Here is a 21,791-nt window from a genome sequence, read left to right as displayed (position 1 = left end):
TAAGAACCCCTTCTCAGGGGACCTGTACTCTCTATAAATAGTCAAAGAATTCCTTCACAAAGAAGAAAACAGTACCAGACAAAAATGCCCTGTTAAATATTTCATTCACAGTGAAACTTCACAGTGGCAGGTACTTAGCATATGATGGGGGAAATTTTAATCTTCAAACCTTAACATCCAACCTCTGGCCCTCAAAGGGTCATGACTGTTTACATCGCAAACTGCTTTTAGCCCATCTGTAAGAATCTGTACAAGAAGGTCCTTAAAGTTTTAACTGTGCTCAGAACTCTAAGGCCATGTCTCTACTGAGGCTCAAGACTCTCTCTTACTATGGGCACCTGTACAATAACAAAAAACGTTATCTTACTCACAGTGGGCTGGGCATATCAAAAAATAATCAGGAAAACTTACCACAGGGTCCAGTTTCTCTAAATGATCTCTCAGGGCTGCCTACGGGGCTCCCAAGCCTGTTACAGCATCTGTATACTCGGGAATTCCTTTGGAAACTTACATTTTTATATCATGAATGCTGGCATGGTATGGCTGACACTAGGGTCTGCTGCTAGCTTCAATGTTAACTGTACCTCCTTGAACCACTGCTGCATGGCCTCTGAGTGCCTGGGGAGACACACTTAAGAGAAACAGTGCTTTTTCCTTGGGCAAGTGGCCCTTGGTAATGAGGTGGGCATCCCAGAGATGCACTCATACCCTTGACACGAACTTGTAAAACACTCAACTTCTTCTAAAAGGCACCAATATCTTCGGACACCACATCTCTTTAGCTTCAGCTTTCATCTGGCTTTTTCTGACCAATGGCAAGTCTGTAACTCCTCCGCTCTGCAGCGAGACCCCTAACCTCACTCTAAACCTGACAGAACACAGCCAATAACAACCATGCTGCAGTCTGAATGCTGGACGGCCTTGATCCCCTCCGTAAAATCACCAGTCAGCTCTAAATTCAGCTCACACATAGTTTCCAGACACGGACAACACCAGACAAGTTCTTTGCCAGAAGGTGGTATCTCGTAATGGCCTCTGAATCAACAGAGAACTATCTTAAATTTTCACATTCCTACTGGCATTCCAGTCCGAGCTCCCACCAGAATCACAAAGAAGTTTCTGATTGCAAAATTCCAGCTCTTTCTGACTAAAATCTCTCTTTTTCCCTTAAATTCCTCAAAAATTTTGTTTCTTTTTTCCCCCCCAAAGATGGTTACATTTGTCACAGCAGTAGGGTCACTTCTCTGGTACTAACTTTCTTTATCAGTCTTTTTTTTGCTCATTGCTGTGACTGAAACAACTAATGAGCACTTTAAACGAATGAGTCTAAACGAGTAAGTTTCAGCTTTTGGTTTGAAACCCTCAGTGGCCAGCTCAGCTGTTTCAGAATCCACACAGGGGGCAGAGCACCCATGTGGTAGGAGCGATCACCACCTGGCTGGCTGTGCACTAATTTGTAGCAGGAGTAAAGCTGGGTGTGGGGGTGAAAGGCTGATGGTGAGGGGTCTGGAAGCACAGCTCTGGGCCAGCCATCACACCAAAAGCAGGTCCTAGGAGGCAAACTGTCCACAAACCCTAGAAATTACTAGGCCTTGCGGGCACAGCCATCCTGGGTGTGAACGGCTCCGGAAAATGGTAAGCTAGTATACCATTTAGAAAATACCAAACTCAATTAATCCAGCAGCAGAGTAAGTCGGTAGTAAATAATACCTGGGAAGAAAACGTTGAAATAAAAAGAGAAGAATAAAGAAAAATGAAAGATTCCAGAAGATATACATCTTTCATAAAAATTAATAAAGATCTAAAACAAAACAAGATCTGAGAGGGTAAGTAAATCTCTAATCAGGAGAAAAAAGAAGTCTCGAAGGTATCTTAGAAAGGTAAGAGGAGTATTATGTTCAGCCTTACTGTAATAAATCCAACATTATAAATAAAATGGCTAAGATTTTTGAAAGACAGAACCTATTGAAACTTCCCCAAGGGGAAACAGATAGCCTAAACTGTCCTGTGCCTTCTAAGAGAACTTGTTGTAAAAGATCCTAAAAGAGAACATTTCAAGTCTGGATAGCTTCACCTTCATGTCCTTCCAGATGTCAAAGACATGACTGTCAGTTTTGAGCAAATCCTCCCAAATATTAAGGAGACCGTGATGCCTCCAGACTCAGTGTGATATCAGTGTCACATGTTACCCAAACCAATCGCGTTACGACAAAACTACAAACCAAACTCTTATAAATACAGGTGTGTGTCTTTCAGATATTTTACATAATTGAATCCTATAGAATATAAAAGATATGTATTGTAAATTTATATTTGAAAAACATTAAAGCTTTAAATATTCCCTATATGCTAAGAGATTTATTTAAATGATACGAAAATCTCAACAGATGAAAAAAGAGGCATTTAATTAAAATTCTGTAAAACTCTCAGCAAACTGTGGTTTTTGGAAACCAACACTACAGTGGTACCAAAAGGTATTAAAAACTGAGGTTAAATATATAAAATCAAATTATAGACTGAAAATCGGAAAATTTCGCCTCAGTAAGTCACAAACAAGTGGATAAACCCTGTGTGTGTAAAACAGAAGAACTGCTCTTGTTAAGCTGTTTCTGCTCCAAACATATTTATATTCAATATAATCCCAATCAAAATATGATCAGGACATTTCATACAAATTGACAAACAAGGCATTTGGTTTCTTATCTCTGAGCACCACAAAACTCAATACTAAAATCTTATAAACCTGTAAAGCTTTATAAAGTTACCAAAATTAAGTCAGTGTAGCATCGGAATAGAGACAAATATGTCACCAGAACAGCCTAGAGACCCAGATAATGCACACAAACATATTGAAGTGTTTTTTTTTCTTTTTGACAAAAGTATGAATTAGAAGAAACTGCCACCTCGCCAACTTGTACGTTTGAAAGAAAAATAACTTAAGGAGGGTTTCTAAACTATGAGCCCGTAAGTCTCTGAAAATCATTCGTCCCTAAAAGCAGGGGAAGGGCTAGATTGGGTTCAGGTCTGTCTGGGTTCTCCCTAAGCCAAAGGCTTCTGACACTCAGAGAAACATTTATTAGAAAGAAGAGGAGGGAGACAGGGAGAAAGGACAGAAGAAGGAGGAAGGTTCAGAAAGTCGCTGATAAAAATGGAACAGCGTGTTTTATTGCTTCGTGAATTAGCAACCACCCCTCTCTCCTCAGTTCCCTGATATTCAAACCAGGACCTGTGCAAACACCATGTCTCTGAAAACTAGCAGGCAGAACTGGTCTGAAGTTTCTCAAACATCCCAGGTTGCTGACCTGACAGCAGAGTTTCTTCAGAAGAGCCCTATCCTCAGGGTATTCTGCGAACAAACGCAGTGTCAACTATTTAATAAGGCAACAAGTGTTTACTAAAGCTACAACATCAGTCAGAGCATGAGGGCCATGGCCTAAGGGAGGCCTGAACACTCTGGCATATATCCAGGGAATGAAAACCAGATTCACACACACATAGCTGTCCACTGGATCCAGAAAAGGTTTCAGACTCACAGCTGAATAACTCTGAGGTCATATATAGGCGGGAAATGAAGGCTAAGGCAGAGCTGTAAACAGCCCTCATGCTGCCCCTGGGCAAACGGTAGAGAATAGCCGGCCTCAGATCTTCTGATGGTTAGCCAGCCACTATATTTACGGATGACTCCAATGGACACACACAAGACTCCACAAGGCTGGTTCAGAAAGTCCATCAAACGCACTAACAAAAACAACAGCAACAACTTACAGAATGTAAAAAATAATAGAGAGAAAGGAAAGAGAAATCACCTAACAATGGACTGGAAGGTTAGCCCAGTGCTAAAGAGGGTTTACTGCCCTCTCAGGACCAGAATTCAGGTCCCGGCACCAACATCGCCCACCACAGATGCCTGTAACTCCAGCACTATTGTGGGTTGTCCTGGTGCTGTTTGAATTCTGACGTTAATTCTGCTTCCTCAAGAGGGCTGGCCCCTGTACAAGCTAGGTGATCTCATGTGAACCTTCTCCCCATTTACCGGTCAATAAAGGCTGGAGCCCGTGATTGGGCAGTGGGGAGGAAAGGTGGAATGGTAGGTCTTTGAGGGTGGGGCAGATAGAGAGAGGGGGAGAGGAGGAGAAAGAAGCAAAGACGGAGCAGAACCACGTGACCTGGAGATGCTGCAAGTAGCAAGGGGCTCGCAGCTGGGAAATGAGTCAGCACAGCGTTCGCTCTGCCCAATGTAGGCAACTGTAACTGGACTGTGTGGGCTTTGGATGAGATTGCTGTATGGTGTTGGAAACTACGGCCACACAGCTCCAAGAGTTGAAAGAAGGGAATTTCTGCACTTAATGAGCAACAGTACACACACACACACACACAGAGAGAGAGAGAGAGAGAGAGAGAGAGAGAGAGAGATACTTTTAAAAGAACTCGGTAACAACAACAAACTATGGGGACATAGAAGGAAGACACCTGATTTCCAGATTATACATTATGCTAACAAAAATGCCCAATTTTCAGCAAAATACTACAAAAAAAGGACAAAAAACAAACAAGAAAATAAAAAAGAGAAAAAATAGGAAAGTTGGGTCCATACAGAGCGTGAACAGAACTGCCAATGGAAATTGTTTCAGGGGAATGTGGGGGTGTTACATTTACCCTACAAAGACTCTGATCTTTCAAAAATATATCCCAAACTACTGAAAAACTATTACTAAAATATAAAAGAACTACATGACAACGATGTCTTACCAAGGAGAATGTTAATGAAGAAGAAAGAGGAGGGGGGAAGGGAGAAGAAGGGGGAGGACATGAAGAAGGAGGACGATAAGGAGGAGAAGGAGGAGGAAGAGGAGGAGGGGGAGGAGGAGGGGGAGGAAGAGGAGGAGAAGGAAGAGGAAGAGGAGGAGGGGGAGGGGGGGAGGGGGAGGAGAAGGAAGAGGAAGAGGAGGAGGGGGAGGAGGGGGAGAGGGAGGGGGAGGAGAAGGAAGAGGAAGAGGAGGAGGGGGAGAAGAAAGAGGAAGAGGAGGAAGGGGAGGAGGAAGAGGAAGAGGAGAGGAGGAGGAGGGGGAGGAGGAGGGGGAGGAGAGGGAAGAGGAAGAGGAGGAGGGGGAGGACGGGGAGAGGGAAGGGGAGGAGGAGGAAGAGGAGGAGGAGAGGAGGAGGGGGAGGAGGGGGAGGAGGAGGAGAGGAGGAGGAGGAGAGGAGAAGGGAGAGGAAGAGGAGGAGGGGGAGGAGGAGGAGGGGGAGGGGGAGGAGAGGAGGAGGAGGAAACAGCCATTGGAATCCGAAATTCTGGGGTGGAAAAATCCCATAATTAAAGACTGTTTCGCTAGAGAGTCTGAATGTGGATTGACAGAAAAAAAAATGACTTGCAAACAACAATTAATCAGCTGAGAGTCTTTGGTTCCTCTGAGAACAAATGACTTGTGCATAACAGGAATCCCAGGAAAAAAGAAAGGGCCAATAAAAAAACCATTACCTACACATTACCTCCCAAACACATTAACCTACACACCTTACGAGCTTTAAAACCGTTAAGAATAAGTAGAAGACACATCCACCCAGGTACTTCAGAGTTCGGTTGTATGAAGGAATGGAACGTTGACTGTGGTGAGAGACAAATGTCTTGTACTGCACACAAGTTTTCAGTAAGTGCAATTGTTTCCCAGAATCCACCAGGGCCAGGAGGATGGCATTTCAAAATGAAGGAGAACTGAAGATATTTATACACAAACCAAGACTAGGTTCATCAGAAACTGAGACTCTCCTATTAATGAAAAAAAAATGCTAAGTTCTAAACCCCAAGGTCTGGTATACCACCCTTTATTGTGTAAACCTTGCTCCCCCAATTTAAAGCTATCAGGTAAATAAAAGTGGCTACAGGACATTACTGGGGAGAACAGAGTTGGGCGGAGCTTTAGAGGAGGGCAGGGCTTTTATATGTGGGTGGGACTTTGTAGGTAGGCGGGCCTTGGTTACTGGGCTGCAGTGAGAGGGGGGTTCAGTAGGGATTGTGAGAGACAGAGATAGAGACAGAAGAAGACAGAGAGAGAAAGAATAGGAGAGAAGGAAGACAGAGAGAGGTGGAGGCAGCCATGAAAGATGGACCATGAGCACATGGCCAGGAGAAGTGCATCCTGAGGACAGGCTGATGGAACAGGAAGGCAGCCTGGATGAGATTCGAACACCAAGTCACTTGGGAAAGGCAGCTGGGACTTAGCCAGTCTAGCAGAGAAAGCAGATTAGGGATAATCATCCAATAATTGTACTAAGGCTGACTTAAGAAATCAGTAGGACTCAGTGCGGGTGTGGGGTAGGTCATACTAAGACCTAATGGAACTGATTAATCACAATTACAACATTATCAACTTGAACTTGAGAGTGAGGGGCAGGGAGGGGTTCAAAGGAAGGAGGGCGGGAGGAAAAGGAGGAGCAAATGGACATATTTCTATTAAAATCATATTTAGAAAAACACTAGTAAAACCATAGTGTACATTGGTACATAAATGAATAAATAACTGTTCTGTGCCCATAAAACAGAGGGTTGCCAAGGTCATTCAAAAATAAATGAGTACAACATGTGCAAGCCTTACAACTAATCTGAGGGGTTTAAAAAAAAACACACACCATATCCCTTTCCCTCAGAATGAGCACATGCTGATAAATCTGTTTATTTAACATTTTAGAGAGTACAAGACCATCTATGGTGACAGGAAGTAGCTTGTCTGGGGATGAGGCAATGGGGAGGGATGAAGAGGAGGCTGAGAGTGGTAGATACACTTATTATCTTGTCTTTGATTGTGATTTCATAATATGTGTGTATATTAGTACTTCAAATACTGGCTAATCTTAGTAAACCTCTCAGGAAGTCAGCCTGAACTAGGGGTGGGTCAGAGCCTCACTTCCAGGGCTCCACCATGAAATAGTAGCAGAAACAACAACAGTAGCGATCTGAGTGTCTGAGGGTTGGGCCCACTCCAGTAGGAGGGCAACTTGTAAGTTGCTACATTAAATAACTCACAGCTGTCATCTCTCTCGGCACACCTGCATCAACATGTTCTTATTTTACACACACACACACACACACACTCATTCATTCATTTATTCATTCACCCCAAGACACTTTCTCTACTTAGTTCTCCAAACCTTCAGGTTAGACTTTTACTAGTTCTCTGATCACCGGATGCCTGGCCGTCAATCACCCTACAGGAAGCGGAACTCAGTTCGTGATACTATCTTTCTTACTGCACTCGGTGACCTTGATTGGCCTCAGCTCACACCAGCTGCTTGCTGGCTGCTCTGATTTCGTATTTCCATCCTGTCTCTCAGTCCCCACGCTGCCTTGTCACGCACGGAGAGCATTCACATACCCAGAACACTTATCAGTCTGCACACAGTACAGAACGCACACAGACGCACACGGGATGCACACAGGATGCACATAGGATACACTGGGACGAACACTGGACACACAGAGGAACATTTGACCTTTCCATAGAGCATCATTGGCAACTCTGCTTTGTATTTGCTGAGACCAAAGCCTCAGTCTCAGTCCTACACCCCATATGGGCTCCATCTATGAATCCTCAACATACACCCCAGCCTTGGCTGACTCTCCTCTTCATCTCTGATCAAGTCAATATCACCTCCAATCCAGGACACACTGGTATCATGGCTTGCCTAGATCGTCACAATGACCTCTGAACGGCTAACCTCTTTCTGCCTCTGTCTTTGTCTCCTGAGACTCTATTCTAACAGAAAACAAAAAGGAGTCAGATAAGATACTTTAGATAGTCTCTCCGGGATGTTACTGTTGTGGTTGTTGTTGCAATGGTGGTGGTGGTGGTGGTAGTGGTGGCAGTGGCGGTGGTGGTGACTGTGGAGGCGTGTTGTTAACAGTGCAGGTGATAGTGTTGGTGGTGGTGATGATGATAATGGAGGTGATGGTGGTGGAGGTAATTGTGGTGGAGGTGGTGGTGGTAGGGGTGTTGGTGGTGGTGATGATGGTGGTGGAGGTGATGGTGGTGGTGGAGGTGTTGGTGGTGATGATGGTGGTGGAGGTGATGATGGTGGAGGTGTTGGTGGGGGTGGAGGTGTTGGTGGGGGTGGAGGTGTTGGTGGTGGTGGAGGTGTTGGTGTTGGTGATGATGATAATGGAGGTGATGGTGGTGGAGGTGATTGTGGTGGAGGTGTTGGTGGTGGTGATGATGGTGGTAGAGGTGATGCTATTATAGATGGCAGCAGTGGTGGTGGCTCCAGATAGCCAGCCTAGTTCTCCTCCTGTGTCTGACCCCCACAGCACTAGAGTTACTGTCCCTTGCATATGTGATTTTTTTACCTGGGTGCTACAGATTTGACTCATGTGGTCACTTTTCTGTTAGCACGAAGTCACCTCCATGGCCTCAACCTCTCTGGTTTTGAACAAAGGATTCAGTCCATCCAAGTCAGAATTCTTCAAAAAAAAGTCTTCAAGGTTTCCCTCAATCCCTCTGTCATCTCTCTCTTAACCTAGTAGCTTTGTATCTTCTGGCCTCTCACCTCTCTAAGTATGGAAGTGCTAGAATATACCTGACACTTTAGACCTTTGCACATGCTGTCAAGGAAACTTTTCTCTCCCAGCCTGGAATTCACATGGTGTCTTTTTTCCCCTCCTTCAGCTTCTGGTCAAAATCGACCTTTCAGTGAGATATCTGTAAAAACTGAACCTTCTGTCTACTCCCATTCACAAATATTCCATGTTTTCCTCGTGTTTCTGACTACCTTATCTACACTACTGCTTGGCATCCTGTCTCTCCTAGGAGGAATGGGACCAGCCAGCAGCTACCTGGGTAAAGATTGTTCACTGCTACAGTTTCAGTTCTCACCAGTTGATACATTGTAAAGGTGCAATGGACATACGTTGAGAAATGAAGAAGAAGGTAAGAAAATGAAGAAACTGGATGAGACTATGGAAAGTAGCAGGGGCTTGACACCTAATCCAGCACAGGCAGGCGGCACACCTTCCCAACAGCCCTGAGGTGTCAGGAGGCCTGGACCAGAGCCAGAGACCTAGAAGGGAGCTCTCATTTCAAATCTAGAGACATCAGTCACCCTGAGCTCTTAATCTCACTGCCCTCAGTTTCCCAAAATACCAGGCAGAGAATGAGAGTTAAAAACTCAGAAAAAAGACTTTCAGGTGGGCAGTTCTGGGGCCAAGAGACTCCATGTCCTAGGTGTAACTGAAGTAAAAGTCTCCAAGAGAGGAACAGGGCCAGGGGTTCTCCATCACCTTTGTCTGTGGACTAGAGAGGAGGAAACATCCGACTTACCGGTCTCCAGCGACAGCAGAGGCACAATGAGACAAATGAACCCAAGTAGCACTTTCATATTCTCCTGGAGAAACAGAAGAAGGGAAGAAAGGCAGGGTGTTACCAACCCAGCGAACATCCCCATGCCCTGAGCCCTACCTGTCCTCACCCACACCCCAGGTCACACTGAAGAGCTTTCTTCACCATTCCAAGTTATGCTAGGCTTCTGGTTAGGTTGGGGCGTGTGTAACTGAATTGGGGACACACTTGACAACTTGAGATTCTAAGCATTTCTGGCATCTTTCTCCAAATACGCATCTTGTCTAGCACTCCACTAGTGAATCCCCTCAGAACACATTGACAACCAAAACAGACCACACCCAGCTCTCCACACCCATGAGAGCTACATCTGCAGATCCAACCAAACTGCTGGACTAATTGACTTGAAAGAATATGCTTCTGTGTTGAAGATGCACGGTTTTTAGGATGTTAACAGTCTCTAGGACACAGGGGAACAACTGTTGACATGACACTCCCACTTGATTAGATACCATAACCAACCAGGAAATCATAAAAGCTCATGGGTGGGTGTAGAAGGGGCTTGAGCACCTACATATTTCTTTATCTACGGTAATGGAACTGGCCACCACAGGAAAAGGGACAAGCAGACCCATTAAGCCCAAAGTCTCTGCCTTTGTACATTGTTGTCTCTACTTGGAGAGTATTCCCTACACCCAACTCAAGTCAAACCTTCATTTTAAAATCCAATATTTAATTGCCTATACAGCATGATACATGGAGATTTACCCTCCCCAAAAAGACTAAACTAAATCATGTCGACACAGTAAAGCTGAGTTTATTCTTGTGGTTGGGATGGATTTCCCTTCGCTGGGGATTTTAATATTTTCCAGAAGGTCTCTGGTGAGCATATATGAACACAAAGGAGACCTTGGCTCCTGTCAGTGGCATGACGGTAGATGGTGCTTAGCGTGTCAGCTCCATGTTAAACTGTGTTCCTGGTGATGGGGTCTACTTTTAAAATTCTCACTGCTATGCCTTCATTTTACAAAATGTTGAGTTTTGTGACATTTTCATCAAATGTATGATGTCCGTCGACCTTATTTACCCTTCATTGTCCTCACCTGTTTCCCTTCCACCCCTTCTCCCCCCCCCAAGTCCCACCTTCTCCTGACATATCATACATGGGTTTTTGCTAGGTTCCACATATGAAATAAAACACATGTGCCTTTCTCTTGGATAATACGGTCTTCTCCCATTCCACCCATTTTTCAGAAAATGATGTAACTTTGTTCCTTTTTCACGACTGAATAATGTTCCACTGCATCCATGGACCACATGTGTGTTAGCCATGTTGATAGACACCTAGACTGATTTCATACCTTGGCTATTTTAATTGCGTGGGCCTTTGTCTGTGTATATGGCAGGGAGTGTGGCCAGATTAAGCGCTTGCCTAACCTTTTTCGGGACATGCCCATTACTCCATCCACAAACCAAAGTCCCTAAAACACTGTCAAATTAATGCAAAGAACACAAAGCTCTCAGTTTTGCGTGCCACCCCTCAAGTCCCAAGCAACGTAAACTTACATTACCGCCTCCTCCCTCTATTTATTCTGTTCTCCTTCTCAGGCCCTCATGATGACATTCGGAAAGTTCTAGCCTTCTATCTCCAGCAAACTTTTATAGAAATTCACTCAGGAGATCCCCAAGAGCCCCAATCCCAACAGCTCAGTGAGTATTCTTGCTACACCAAATTACCCTATCCTGGAACTCCTCACCCCACCCGGCTGTCGTCCCCACAGGGCTCCAGACCTACTAAGCATGCATTCAAAAGAGACCAGGGCTCTGTGATCCTGAGGCTGCTACCGCCAGGGACACTCTCTCCCTAGACCCTAAGAGTTGGTATCCTTCACCACCAACACACCCAATTTATTCATGATCCTGTTATGCTGTCCATACAGCCACCTCCAGCCCCTGCTCAGATCGATTATGACACTGAGCTCCCTATTTGAATCTCTGCCTGTGGATTTACATTTTCTAATAAAGTCAACTGTTCAACAATCCACCTAGGTTCCCAGTGCACACAGAAGAGCCCAGCTCCCTTGCCAAGTATTGGGCTACTCTGTTCTTGACTCTTTCAGCTCCCTCCCCAGCTCTCTCCACAGCAGCCCTCACCATGGGCCCCAGCCTCTCAGCTTTGCACTGAGCTTCTTCCTTTTTAACCCATTCCTCCTACTGCACCGGACCTCAGCACCTCGAGCTGGAAGCCCCAAAGAGCTTTATCCTCTGGGCTCCCCTAGCAACCTGGGACCTGCTATGTCCTCAGCATAATCTTCCACTTAGCCTGGGCTTAGAATCCTCATGAATCCGGAAACACGGCCTGCTCCTTCCTGTCCCCAAAGCGGAGAATCTGCGCTGGAAACCCAGAAGTCTGTACTAAAACCTCTTGAGGAACGAATGCAAAAAGAACGAGCAAAATAAACAGCTTCCTCTTCAACTCAGCAACAAGCCCCATCCAGAGAAGGCTGAGACTCTTTGATTTCATGAGACATTCAATAGGCCTGTATTCTTACCTGTGGCTGTAAAAGTGTGAAACACAGTCCTTTAACTAAGATGACATTCGGGAAGACTGAGTATGGGAAGGATTTACAAATTTGCTGGAAAATGTTCTACTTGAGAAATTGCATTAGAAGGTATCCAAATGTTACATGCTTTTGAAAATGAAGATTAACGGGAGGCGGGTTTTAAAAGAGGCTATGGGACACGCCCATTCAGATCTTGTGGCTGTAACCCCAGCATCAGGATGTTGACTCTTATGCCTGGCTTAAGACCTGAAACCTACCCTTAGACATACCCTAGAGTTGTATGACTACATTCCTAACATGCTCTGTAACTCTGATCCTTTACCATAAAAATCGGGCCATTCACCACAATGTAGGTTAATAGCACAGTTGCTGTATTTACTCTAAAGTAGACTCAGAACAAGCTAGGGGAACTTGAGGCTTCCGGCCAGCCTTCTAATGACCTTCTGTGAGCATAGGACTTGTCTGTCAAGTCTTTACAGCAGAAAGGAAGAAAAGTACCCACTCCCCGCTCCTCAGTCTTTTTAATATCAACAAGGGTGTTTATAAATAAGTTGCATGGACACTGCTGGCTGCAGGTTCACTCAGGTACAAGACTGGGCTTGTTTGATTATTAGGCAGAAAAAGAAAAGCATGCCAGGCTGCCTTTTACGGCGTGTGGATGGCCAGTTGGAATTCTAGGTTAACTGCAGATGAACCATCCTTTAATTATTTCAAGACCGTGGCCAATGACCTAAGATGAGATTCTTCCCTAATGTTTTCTTAAGTAGTGGGGGTAAGTTTTCCATCAACACTTACCCTGCTGTAGGCAAGATGTGAGAAAACCCTTTGCCCTCAATGGCAGCTTTTCTAGGTCCTTATCTGTCACCAGGACCTGGGGGTTGAATTTCCATACCATGCTGGGAAGGGTGCTTGGCCCAGGGAGTGGCACTGCTAGGAGGTGTGGCCTTGTTGGAGTAGGTGTGTCACCGTGGACGTGGGTTTAACACCCTCATCCTAGCTGCCTGGAAGTGAGTCTCCTCAGAACAGCCTTCAGATGAAGACACAGAACTCTCAGTTCCTCTTGCACCATGCCTGCCTAGACACTGTCATGTCCCCACCTTGATGAAAATGGACTGAACCGCTGAACTTGTAAGCCAGCCCCAACTAAATGTTATCCTTCATAAGACTTGCCTTGGTCATGGTGACTGTTCACAGCAGTAAAACCCTAAGACAGGTAGTAAAGGAATGAAGAGACTAGAACAGAAGCTGTAAAACAAGCCGTTGAAATAACGCCAACTGTCTACAGCCATACCACCCTGAACGCGCCCGATCCCGTCTGAAATAACACCAACTGCACTCCCAAGAAAAACAACAAATGCTGGGCGTGGAGGCACATACATCTGTAATAGCACCCCAGAAGCTAGGCAGGAGGAGCATGAGTTTGAGGTCAATCTGGATGACACACAGCCGTTGTGCCAGAACAAATAGGCAAAATAAACAGGCAAAGAAGCAAACAGACATCCCCAAATACACTAACCTCTTATATCTACAAACAACATAGGCTCTAGGGTAGAGATGTCTAAAGTAGACGTTTCAGGGTCAGCGGGTAAGACTGACCAGGTCAAGTCTCCACCAAGAGGTGAGACATTGGAAAAGCTCAGTCCTGCCTCGGTTTCCCCACATGGCACATGGAGCTGGTAATGGTTATTTGTCCCTGAGTATTGTGAGGAGGGTAAAATGACTTGGCACATGGGAGCCATGTGTGGCAAAGGTCCCCTTCTGCTGTCATCACAAAACCGCACACTGAGATGACACGCTTTGAAGGAAGACTTTCTGTTTCCATCGTTTCTTTCTCTACCCATGGTCCGCCTGAACAACTGCATATTGAATTGTCAACATTAATCCTGGGCACAGAAATGGGAATAAGGACCATGGAACTTGGTGGTTACAGGGGAAATGAGTGTATCTGTACTCATTCCATCAGGCTGTGAGACCCTCCCCTACACATGCACACACATGCACACGCACACACACACACATGCACACATACACACACATGTGTACATACACAAGCACACAAGCACATATGCACATGCACACACATACACACACATGCACTATACACATGTGTGAGTGCACACACACATGCACACACACAAACATACATACACATGTGAGACACACACATAGGAGAAAGGGGGAGGAGGGGCCCCTAACTTGCCTATGAAAGGGAACGAGGATATTAAGCAATATCTCCATTCTGGAACATAAACAAGGCAGCTGCCAGGAAGTGAACGTGGAAAGGTGAGGCTCACAATGGCTATGACAGGAGGGCCTCACTGAGGGTGTCAATTTGCTGACGGCAAAAAAAGTCACTTAGAGATTTTACATATCGGGATGGGGTGTGGCTAGATGTTCATTTTCTGTAGAGGTTTTAGCCACTGTGTGCAAAATAAGCTGGAGTCAAGAGCAACAACATGGAGAACAGATTTCTTAGAGGTCAGATGAGCAGAAGAGGGACTGAAGTGTGGTTAATGGTTGTATTCCTTCAGGTGGGGCCGTAATGGCTATTCTTGGCTGTCAACTTGATCTGGAATGAACTACAGTTCAGAATTGGAGAGCACACCTGTGATCCAGATCTGGAAGGCACAAGTGTCTGACCTGGATCTTAGCATGGAAAACTTAAACTCAAGCGAGGTAGTCCACACCTTTCATCCCAGGAGACTAAGGCAAGGAGATCTCTGAGTTCCAGGCCAGCCTGAGACAAAGCCAGTCCCAGATCCAGGCGTGGTGCTACACACCTTTAATCTGGGCCATACCTTCTGCTGGAGACCTACATAAGGGCATTAGAAGAAGGAAGATTCACTCTTCTTCGCCTGCTTGCAAAAACTTGCTAGCACATCTGTTGGAACCCTAGTTCTTCAGGAGAGCAGCTGGAACAACTAGCCTTGTGGGACTGAGCAACTACTAGATCCTTGGACTTCCCATTCACAGCTGACTATTTTGGGGGTAGTTGGACTACAGACTATAAATCATCATAATAAATTCCCTCAATATAGAGAGACATTCTATAAGTTCTGTGACTCTAGAGAACCCCGACTAATCCAGGGGTCAAGGAGGGTCACACTCTGGTTAGGAGGCTGAGATGAATGCAGCGTGCTATGACATGTTTGGAGTATGTTTCATTCAGCAAAAGCAGCCCCATGCCCCTTGCAAGGAGACCATCTGTGTTTTCTCCAACAGAAGTTAGGAATTAGAAGGTGTAGAAAAGAGAAGAGGCCCTGAGCGTTCTAAGACGGTTCTGATCCGCTACACTGGGAGCTCTCTTCAATCAGGTGGCCTGGGGAAGAGGTTCAGCAATGACCTGCAGTAGGGCAGAAGAGCCAGGGACCACAGACGCCTCGACAATCTGACAACACCTCCGTCTATCCCTCTGTCCTTCCAGTCCCAGCCTCCAGCGCCCGTCACCATGCGCTTCCCTTCTCTGCCATCAAGTGTTGGAATTTGCTTCCCCATACATGGGATCCGCACGGTCCTTGTCTTAGTCTATCAAGCCGTGTGTCTACCAGTCCCATCCATCTCCCTCTTACTGTCTCCATTAAAAACAGAAACAAGAATTGATGTGATAAACACACAACTGCCCCCCAAGAAAACTGTGGCCAGCAAGCGTCCTTGTGTACAGGGGGAGCTATCCCAAGACTACCTATGGCCGAAAGGAGAAGACCCTTAATCACCCCTGAGAATAGACTGAGGAGCCCTGTGGTGACCAGGCCTGTTACCTTGGAGAAGGCCTTATAGGAGTGGTTCTGCTTCTCAAGAGGGAGTGAGCATCTTTAAGGGGCGTTGTCTACCTGGGGAAAAAGAGCACAGGTCTGTTGAATGGACAGGCAGAAATGGCCCCAGGGCCACCAGCACCTCAAGACAAGTCTAAAGGCATTATCCACTCATGACAAAGCCAAGAGGAGCTCACTGTCCCATGGTCCTTTAGGATTTAGGAGACCGAGGCAAAGGAGTCAGGAGTACAGAATTTGACACACAAAGGGTTAAATGGATTAAATACATGCACTATGTGTTCTGTCAGACAGAGAGACTCAGAAATTGATAGGAAAAAAAAACCCCTGGGGGTAACTGTCTCTCAGTACTGATGAAATACAAAGCTAAGTAAGGATTGGAAACTTGGAAAAGTCCCTTTTAGGAGGAGGCATATTAGTTTCTTTGGGAAAAAAAGTGTTTTTTTCCTTAAACTAAACATCTATATGCCTGGTTCCCATATTCAGAATTTAAAATAATTTCCAAAGAGCCATGTGTGGTTGCCTTGCTGGTGTGTGCTGTAGGAATCTCACTACAGGTTAATTTTTCTGCAGTTTCCTCTAGCATTTTGGAGTCTGTTCCCCCCCCCCCCATGCCTGAGTCATTTCCGTATGCCTATTAAGAGCTGGTGGGACCTTTTAATGTCGGCCTCTAAAACAGACTGAACAAATCAATGCTAAGCATTTGCGGTAGACTAAATACACTAAATCCAAACTATGAGTCATGCTGGACTTGGGAGGTAGAACTCAGCATCACACTCACTGCCGGGGAAGGCACGGTGGCTCATCATCATCATCATCATCATCATCATCATCATCATCATCATTATCATCACCTGCCGCCACGTTACAGCACAAAATCAAAGGGAACAGTTGGGAGCTTCTGTCCCCTCAATCCCCAGGAGCCTCAAAAAAAAATGACTATGGCTGATGGGAATCGCAGAGAAAATACCACAGGGAGGCTCGCAAAATGGGAAGCAGGAGAGATCGGAGGATTGAGTGCATTGGGGGACCTTCTGCAAAGAAGACTCCCCGTTCACTCCAACCCACTCCGCTTTCCACCTGAAACCCCCTTTAAATGGCTTCACCCTTCTGCTTCTTACCCACAACTGGACCCCTAACACACAATTACACCCTCACTATTCCTGGGAAACTGTTGCCCAAGCGCTCCTTACTTATTCAGACAAAAGACACTTCAGTCTCCAGCTCACAGCACCTGGCTCACCCCCACCTTTGTCTTGACTCTGGGGATGGATACAGAGTATCCAGACTCCGGTGTCCCGTTACAGCAACAGATGCAGCCTAACACAGTGCTAGACTCAGACTGAAAAGCATCAGTGTGAAATAAACCCCGGCTTCACAGCTAGTGTCTTGGCTGCTGCTCCTAAGTACCTGTGCCATTCTGCCCCAGCATACATCTCTTCCCTAGCAGCGGTGAGGCTTGTGACAGCTCCGAGGTGTCCCATCAGACACTGGCCTTGGGCACTCACACACACCCCTTCCCCATAGCCAGGGACAAGCTACACAGCATCTCATGGTACAACATACAGGTGCCTCAGACAGTTCAGACAGCTCCCCAGCAATTGACCTTCCCTACCTAAGATGGGAGAAAGCAGGACAGGGTCAGCTTCCCCCCATCCCCCCATTACCCCTGTGAGCAGAGAGCCATACTCCACAGCGTACTTAGGCCAGGAACTCTAGTGGAAGAGAGGTGGGGGATGGAAGGAATCCCCCACCCACCATCTTTGAAGTCCACATGAGAAGGCTGTTACAAGGCCAGGCAACCTCTTACTCAGTTTCTTCCACAAACACCCACCTATCTTTCCCTCTGCTGCTTAGGAGGCCTCGCAAGCCCCTCCATCGATGTAGCCACCTCAACTAAATAAACAACTGTTTACCTATTATCCAGATTCCAGGGTTCTGTTACAGCAACAGATGCAGCCTAGCGTAGCACTGGACTCAGACTGAGGAGCATCAAACGGGAAGAAAATTATAAAAGAAATAGAAAATCAGTACAAGAATCAATATGACCACTATTGACTCCCAACAAAAGCCCCTTCTCAAAAGGGTGGTGGCCAGGACAAGAGCCGTGAAGGAAGGACAAGCTAGCAGCAAGTGGGAGTGAGCTGATCCTCATCCCAGGGTTAGCAGGGAAAGAGGCAATGGCTTTCTGTCATTCTGCAAGATCTACTTTGTCCAATGAAACCACAAGAAAAGTGACAGTTATAGACCCCAGCACATCCCTCAAGGCAAGTTCAGGACTGAAGAGAATATTTTTCTTGTAGGTGGTCATACTGAACCTATTACAGAGTTTCTTATGAATGAGAAGTTTCCCAAGAACTTGAAGAATTCTCTTCCTCTTCCTGAGGAATTCCCCAAACACTGTGGATCCTGCCTTCCAGAACAGAAGCTAGGCAGGGTGCTGTAAGATATACTTCGGACACTCATTGTGTGGGTCCACCTCAGAGGAAACTCCTAAGTGGTCCTGGGGGAAGCTTGTCCCAGGCCTGGGATCTCAGTGTGGAAAGACAGGTTGTGCTGGCCATATAGTAGGATCTGTCCAGAGTAGGCACAACAGTAGCTCATAGTTTCCCCCAAACCCTCTCTCCAGCCAGCCCTTTCCACATTATGAGGGGGTCTGAGTGTATCACAAGTTGAGACTCTAGTCCATACGTGTAGCTACATTCCCTTCTATAAAGGCCTATAAAGATTCCATGGCAGACATATTGGGGGTAAAGTCCCCCAAGACCAAACAAGACAGACTGTAGCAGCCATGGAATTGGAGTGGGGAGTTGGGGAAAGAATTCCAGGGTACCTGAGACCCTGAAGCATGATTAAGAGGCAGGTGCTGGTGGTCCAATCTCTAGTGGGCCTATCCGTTTGCACTCATAGGCTCTTTTCTGACACGGACATGCTGGTGAACTGCAGAGCTGTACAGATCATGGACTTGAGGGAATTCTAGAGGAAGTTCTAAGGAAGCCACACCTCAATAGAAACCCCGGAAGGCTGGGGGAGGGGGAGTGAGTGTAAATCAAGAATAAGTTCTTCCTCCTCCCAGGGAGCTGATGGAGCCAACCTCCAAATCCGAAATTTATAAAGGAAATCTTAACCTTGTTTATCTATCAATCTATCTATCTATCTATCTATCTATCTATCTATCTATCTATCATCTATCTATCATCTACCTACCATCTATCTGTCATCTATCAAGTGCCTATCATCTATCATTATCTATCTATAATCTACCATCTATTTCTTTCATCTGTCATCTATCTGTAGTCTATCATTTATCTATCATCTATCTATAATCTATCATCTACCTATCTATCATCTATCAATCATCTATCTCTAATCTATCATTTATCTATCATCCATCACCTATCATCTATCTATAATCTATCATCTATCTATGTATCTACTTACCTACCTACATTACCGCTATGACAAAATGCTTGACCCCAAGCAACTAATAATGAACAGAAAGTAATTTGGCTTGTAGTTCTGGAGTTTGAGATCATGGTGCCAGCATTTTTTTTTTGTTTGTTTTTTTTGTTTTTTTGTGCTGTGTCATCCATGGAAGAATGTGGAAAGCAGAATGTGGAAGGGCAAGAAAGGGCAAGAATGAGCAAGCAGGCAAGGGCTGCACTCTCTCCTGTAAAACCCCCATTCCTGCGAGAATGAACTCACTTCCCAATACTGACATTAATCCATGCATGAGAACAGGGCCTTCGAGACCTAATTGTCTCTGAGGTTTGCCTAACATAACTGCACCGGAGATTATGTTTCCCACCTGTGATCTCTTCTGACCACACTCAAACCACAGCACACACATTCCACATCTCTGGCCTCACCCCTACATGCCTACCGTTCAAAGCAATGCCTCATAGTGCTCCAGCATTTGTAACACAATTGTAGCCTCTCACCCCAGAAACACACATGCATGTGTAAATTTAATGTGTGGAGAAATATTTAGAAAATTCAGTTTCCATTGATTTGGTCATAATTGAGAAAGATCGAGAGTTTGAGCATGTACTCCCAGCTTACAAAGTGCCACAGCCTACTTGACTACTAGAAATCGGTGGGAATGTAAAGAATGGGATTTGGTATTGAACTAAATCCACCCATGGCGATGCTCCCTGGGTGTCCCTCTGTTATACACAGTCAACCAGCTACTCACCCGTCGACAGCCTTAAGACCAAAGCTGTCAGTGTGGGGCTGGAGAGATGGCTCAGAGGTTAAGAGCATTGGCTGCTCATTCAGAGGTCCTGAGTTCAAATCCCAGCAACCACATGGTAGCTCACAAACATCTGTAATGACATCCAGTGCCCTCTTCTGGTGTGTCTGAAGACAGCTACAGTGTACTTATGTATAATAAATAAATAAATCTTTAAAAAAAAATGTCAATGTGACAGGGAAGGCTGAAGGAATACATAAGGCTACAAACCCACATCACTATAGAAACTGCTTTATAATTCTGTACAGGAACCCTTGCTTCTGAAACCAAAATAGGCACATATCCAAGGAGATCTAGGAAGGGAGTTGTTTTTATATTGAAACAAAGGTGAGGGTGTCGCTGAATGGAAAGGAAAGATACCTCCAAGATCTCCTCGAGGGAAAAGTAAGAGGCGTCAGAGAAACGAACTGCAAGGTAAGCTACATTGTAGAGCCAGGGTGGGTGTTTGCTTTTGATTTCTCCTTCAGTCTTTGTGTTGAATGTCTAAGTGATGCTTTCTCAGTAAATGTCCCTTATCAACTCGTGATTCCCAGTCATGAGAACCGGAAGCATCAAGGCCACAAGCTCAAACCTTTGGGATAAGATAGAGCATCTAACACTAACTTCTAAAAAGTTCAGGGGCCTAGGAACTTACTAGGCTCAGGAAGGAGAGGGTAGGGACGATGCATGTTTATTCGGCAGAGATTAGCAACACACAGTGGCACACACAGACAGTCTAACCGTGGGAACCACTAGAGACAAGGCTCTAGAGAACTACAAGCAAGAAAGCCTCAGACACAAAAAGGAACTGAAGAGACCCACATCTTGGAAACCCCAGTGAACATCGAGGCCTTCAGTTTCCAGTCGTAGTACATTGATTGTGCCTATTTACCCACACAAAGAGGGGAAGGAAGTATCTTTTTTTTTTTTTTAACCACAGAGGATGCATAGAGATGAAGATAAGGTAAAAACACTGCCAAACTGGTTTCATGTGCTACTATGGAAAAGTCAGTCCTCAGCTATATCAGGCTTAAAGCTACAAGATGGCCCGTTCCAACGAAGGAACACGGGCTTAAGGGCAAAAGGGAAAACTGAGACAGAGATGGGGCTACTGTTGCAAGAGACTACAATCAAGACTAGGCCAGTGGAGTGAGAAGAGCTCTGACTCTTAGGCTGAGGATCTACAGAGAGTCAAAGGCTGTAGCAGTGTTCTCCCTCAGAATCTCCACTGCTTTCTCTTCTATAGTGTTTAACTGAGGTAACATATATAGAGTGGGACACAGAAGCCTTGGGTGCTCAGTTCCAACAAGCTGCAACAACTACAGGTGCCAGGAATAACCCGATATTTTCCACTCCATCAAAGTCCTTTGTGCTCCTCACCAACCGCCCCCATGAAGGTGATACCCAGCATTCTGACCTCTACGGCCACCTCTACATATGATGCCATCCGAGGTGGTTAGCTTCGATACCATCCACCCCTACAGCTTATCTACTAGTGCATGGGCTACGCCAGGCTCCACACCCACACAAATGCTTTAATCACTGCTACCTAGTCATGCAGTGAAGCCAGTGGTTGTCAACATGGTTGGCAGGGCCTCTGGGCGAGCATTCCAGAAACTATACAGAAGGGAAACAAACATAAGGAGCTAGTGAGTGCTTGTGGTTGACATTGTGTCAAGAATCCCAGTGCCTTAGATCCCTTCCCCAGGCTGGGCTCCAGAAAAGCCTTCCCTTGTGGGTCCGAGTGTGGCTGTTGACAGTGTTTGTAGAACATGTCCGTCATAGCTTTGCCCCCTCTGGAGCCTGAAGACTGCTCTCCTTCAGAGACTGATGGTACTGAGATCAGTGCACCTTGCTTTCTTGCTCAACTACATGCAATAACCTTGTATATCTGGATACA

General features: G+C 45.6%; 1 protein-coding gene across 13 annotated transcripts in view; it reads right to left on the bottom strand.

Annotated features, from left to right (window-relative positions):
• Il1r1 (interleukin 1 receptor type 1) overlaps nucleotides 1–21,791 on the bottom strand; it is a 76,022-nt gene that overhangs the window by 16,555 nt on the left and 37,676 nt on the right. For 8 of the 13 annotated variants that reach the window (XM_063266739.1, XM_063266741.1, XM_063266740.1 and 5 more), the window contains one exon: nucleotides 9,309–9,372. In XM_063266739.1, coding sequence (XP_063122809.1) covers nucleotides 9,309–9,366 — 58 coding nt within the window. In that variant the 5' untranslated portion in view covers nucleotides 9,367–9,372. Of the gene's footprint in view, nucleotides 1–9,308; nucleotides 9,373–15,648; nucleotides 15,721–17,576; nucleotides 17,643–21,791 lie in introns of all 13 variants that reach the window. The other 5 variants (XM_006244752.5, XM_006244750.5, XM_006244749.5 and 2 more) reach the window with 4 other exon arrangements.

This window comes from Rattus norvegicus, chromosome 9 (assembly GCF_036323735.1).
Source record: "Rattus norvegicus strain BN/NHsdMcwi chromosome 9, GRCr8, whole genome shotgun sequence".
Lineage (NCBI taxonomy): Eukaryota > Metazoa > Chordata > Mammalia > Rodentia > Muridae > Rattus > Rattus norvegicus.
The sequence above is the reverse complement of the archived record's forward strand: the minus strand, read 5'-3'. Positions and strand labels throughout refer to the sequence as shown.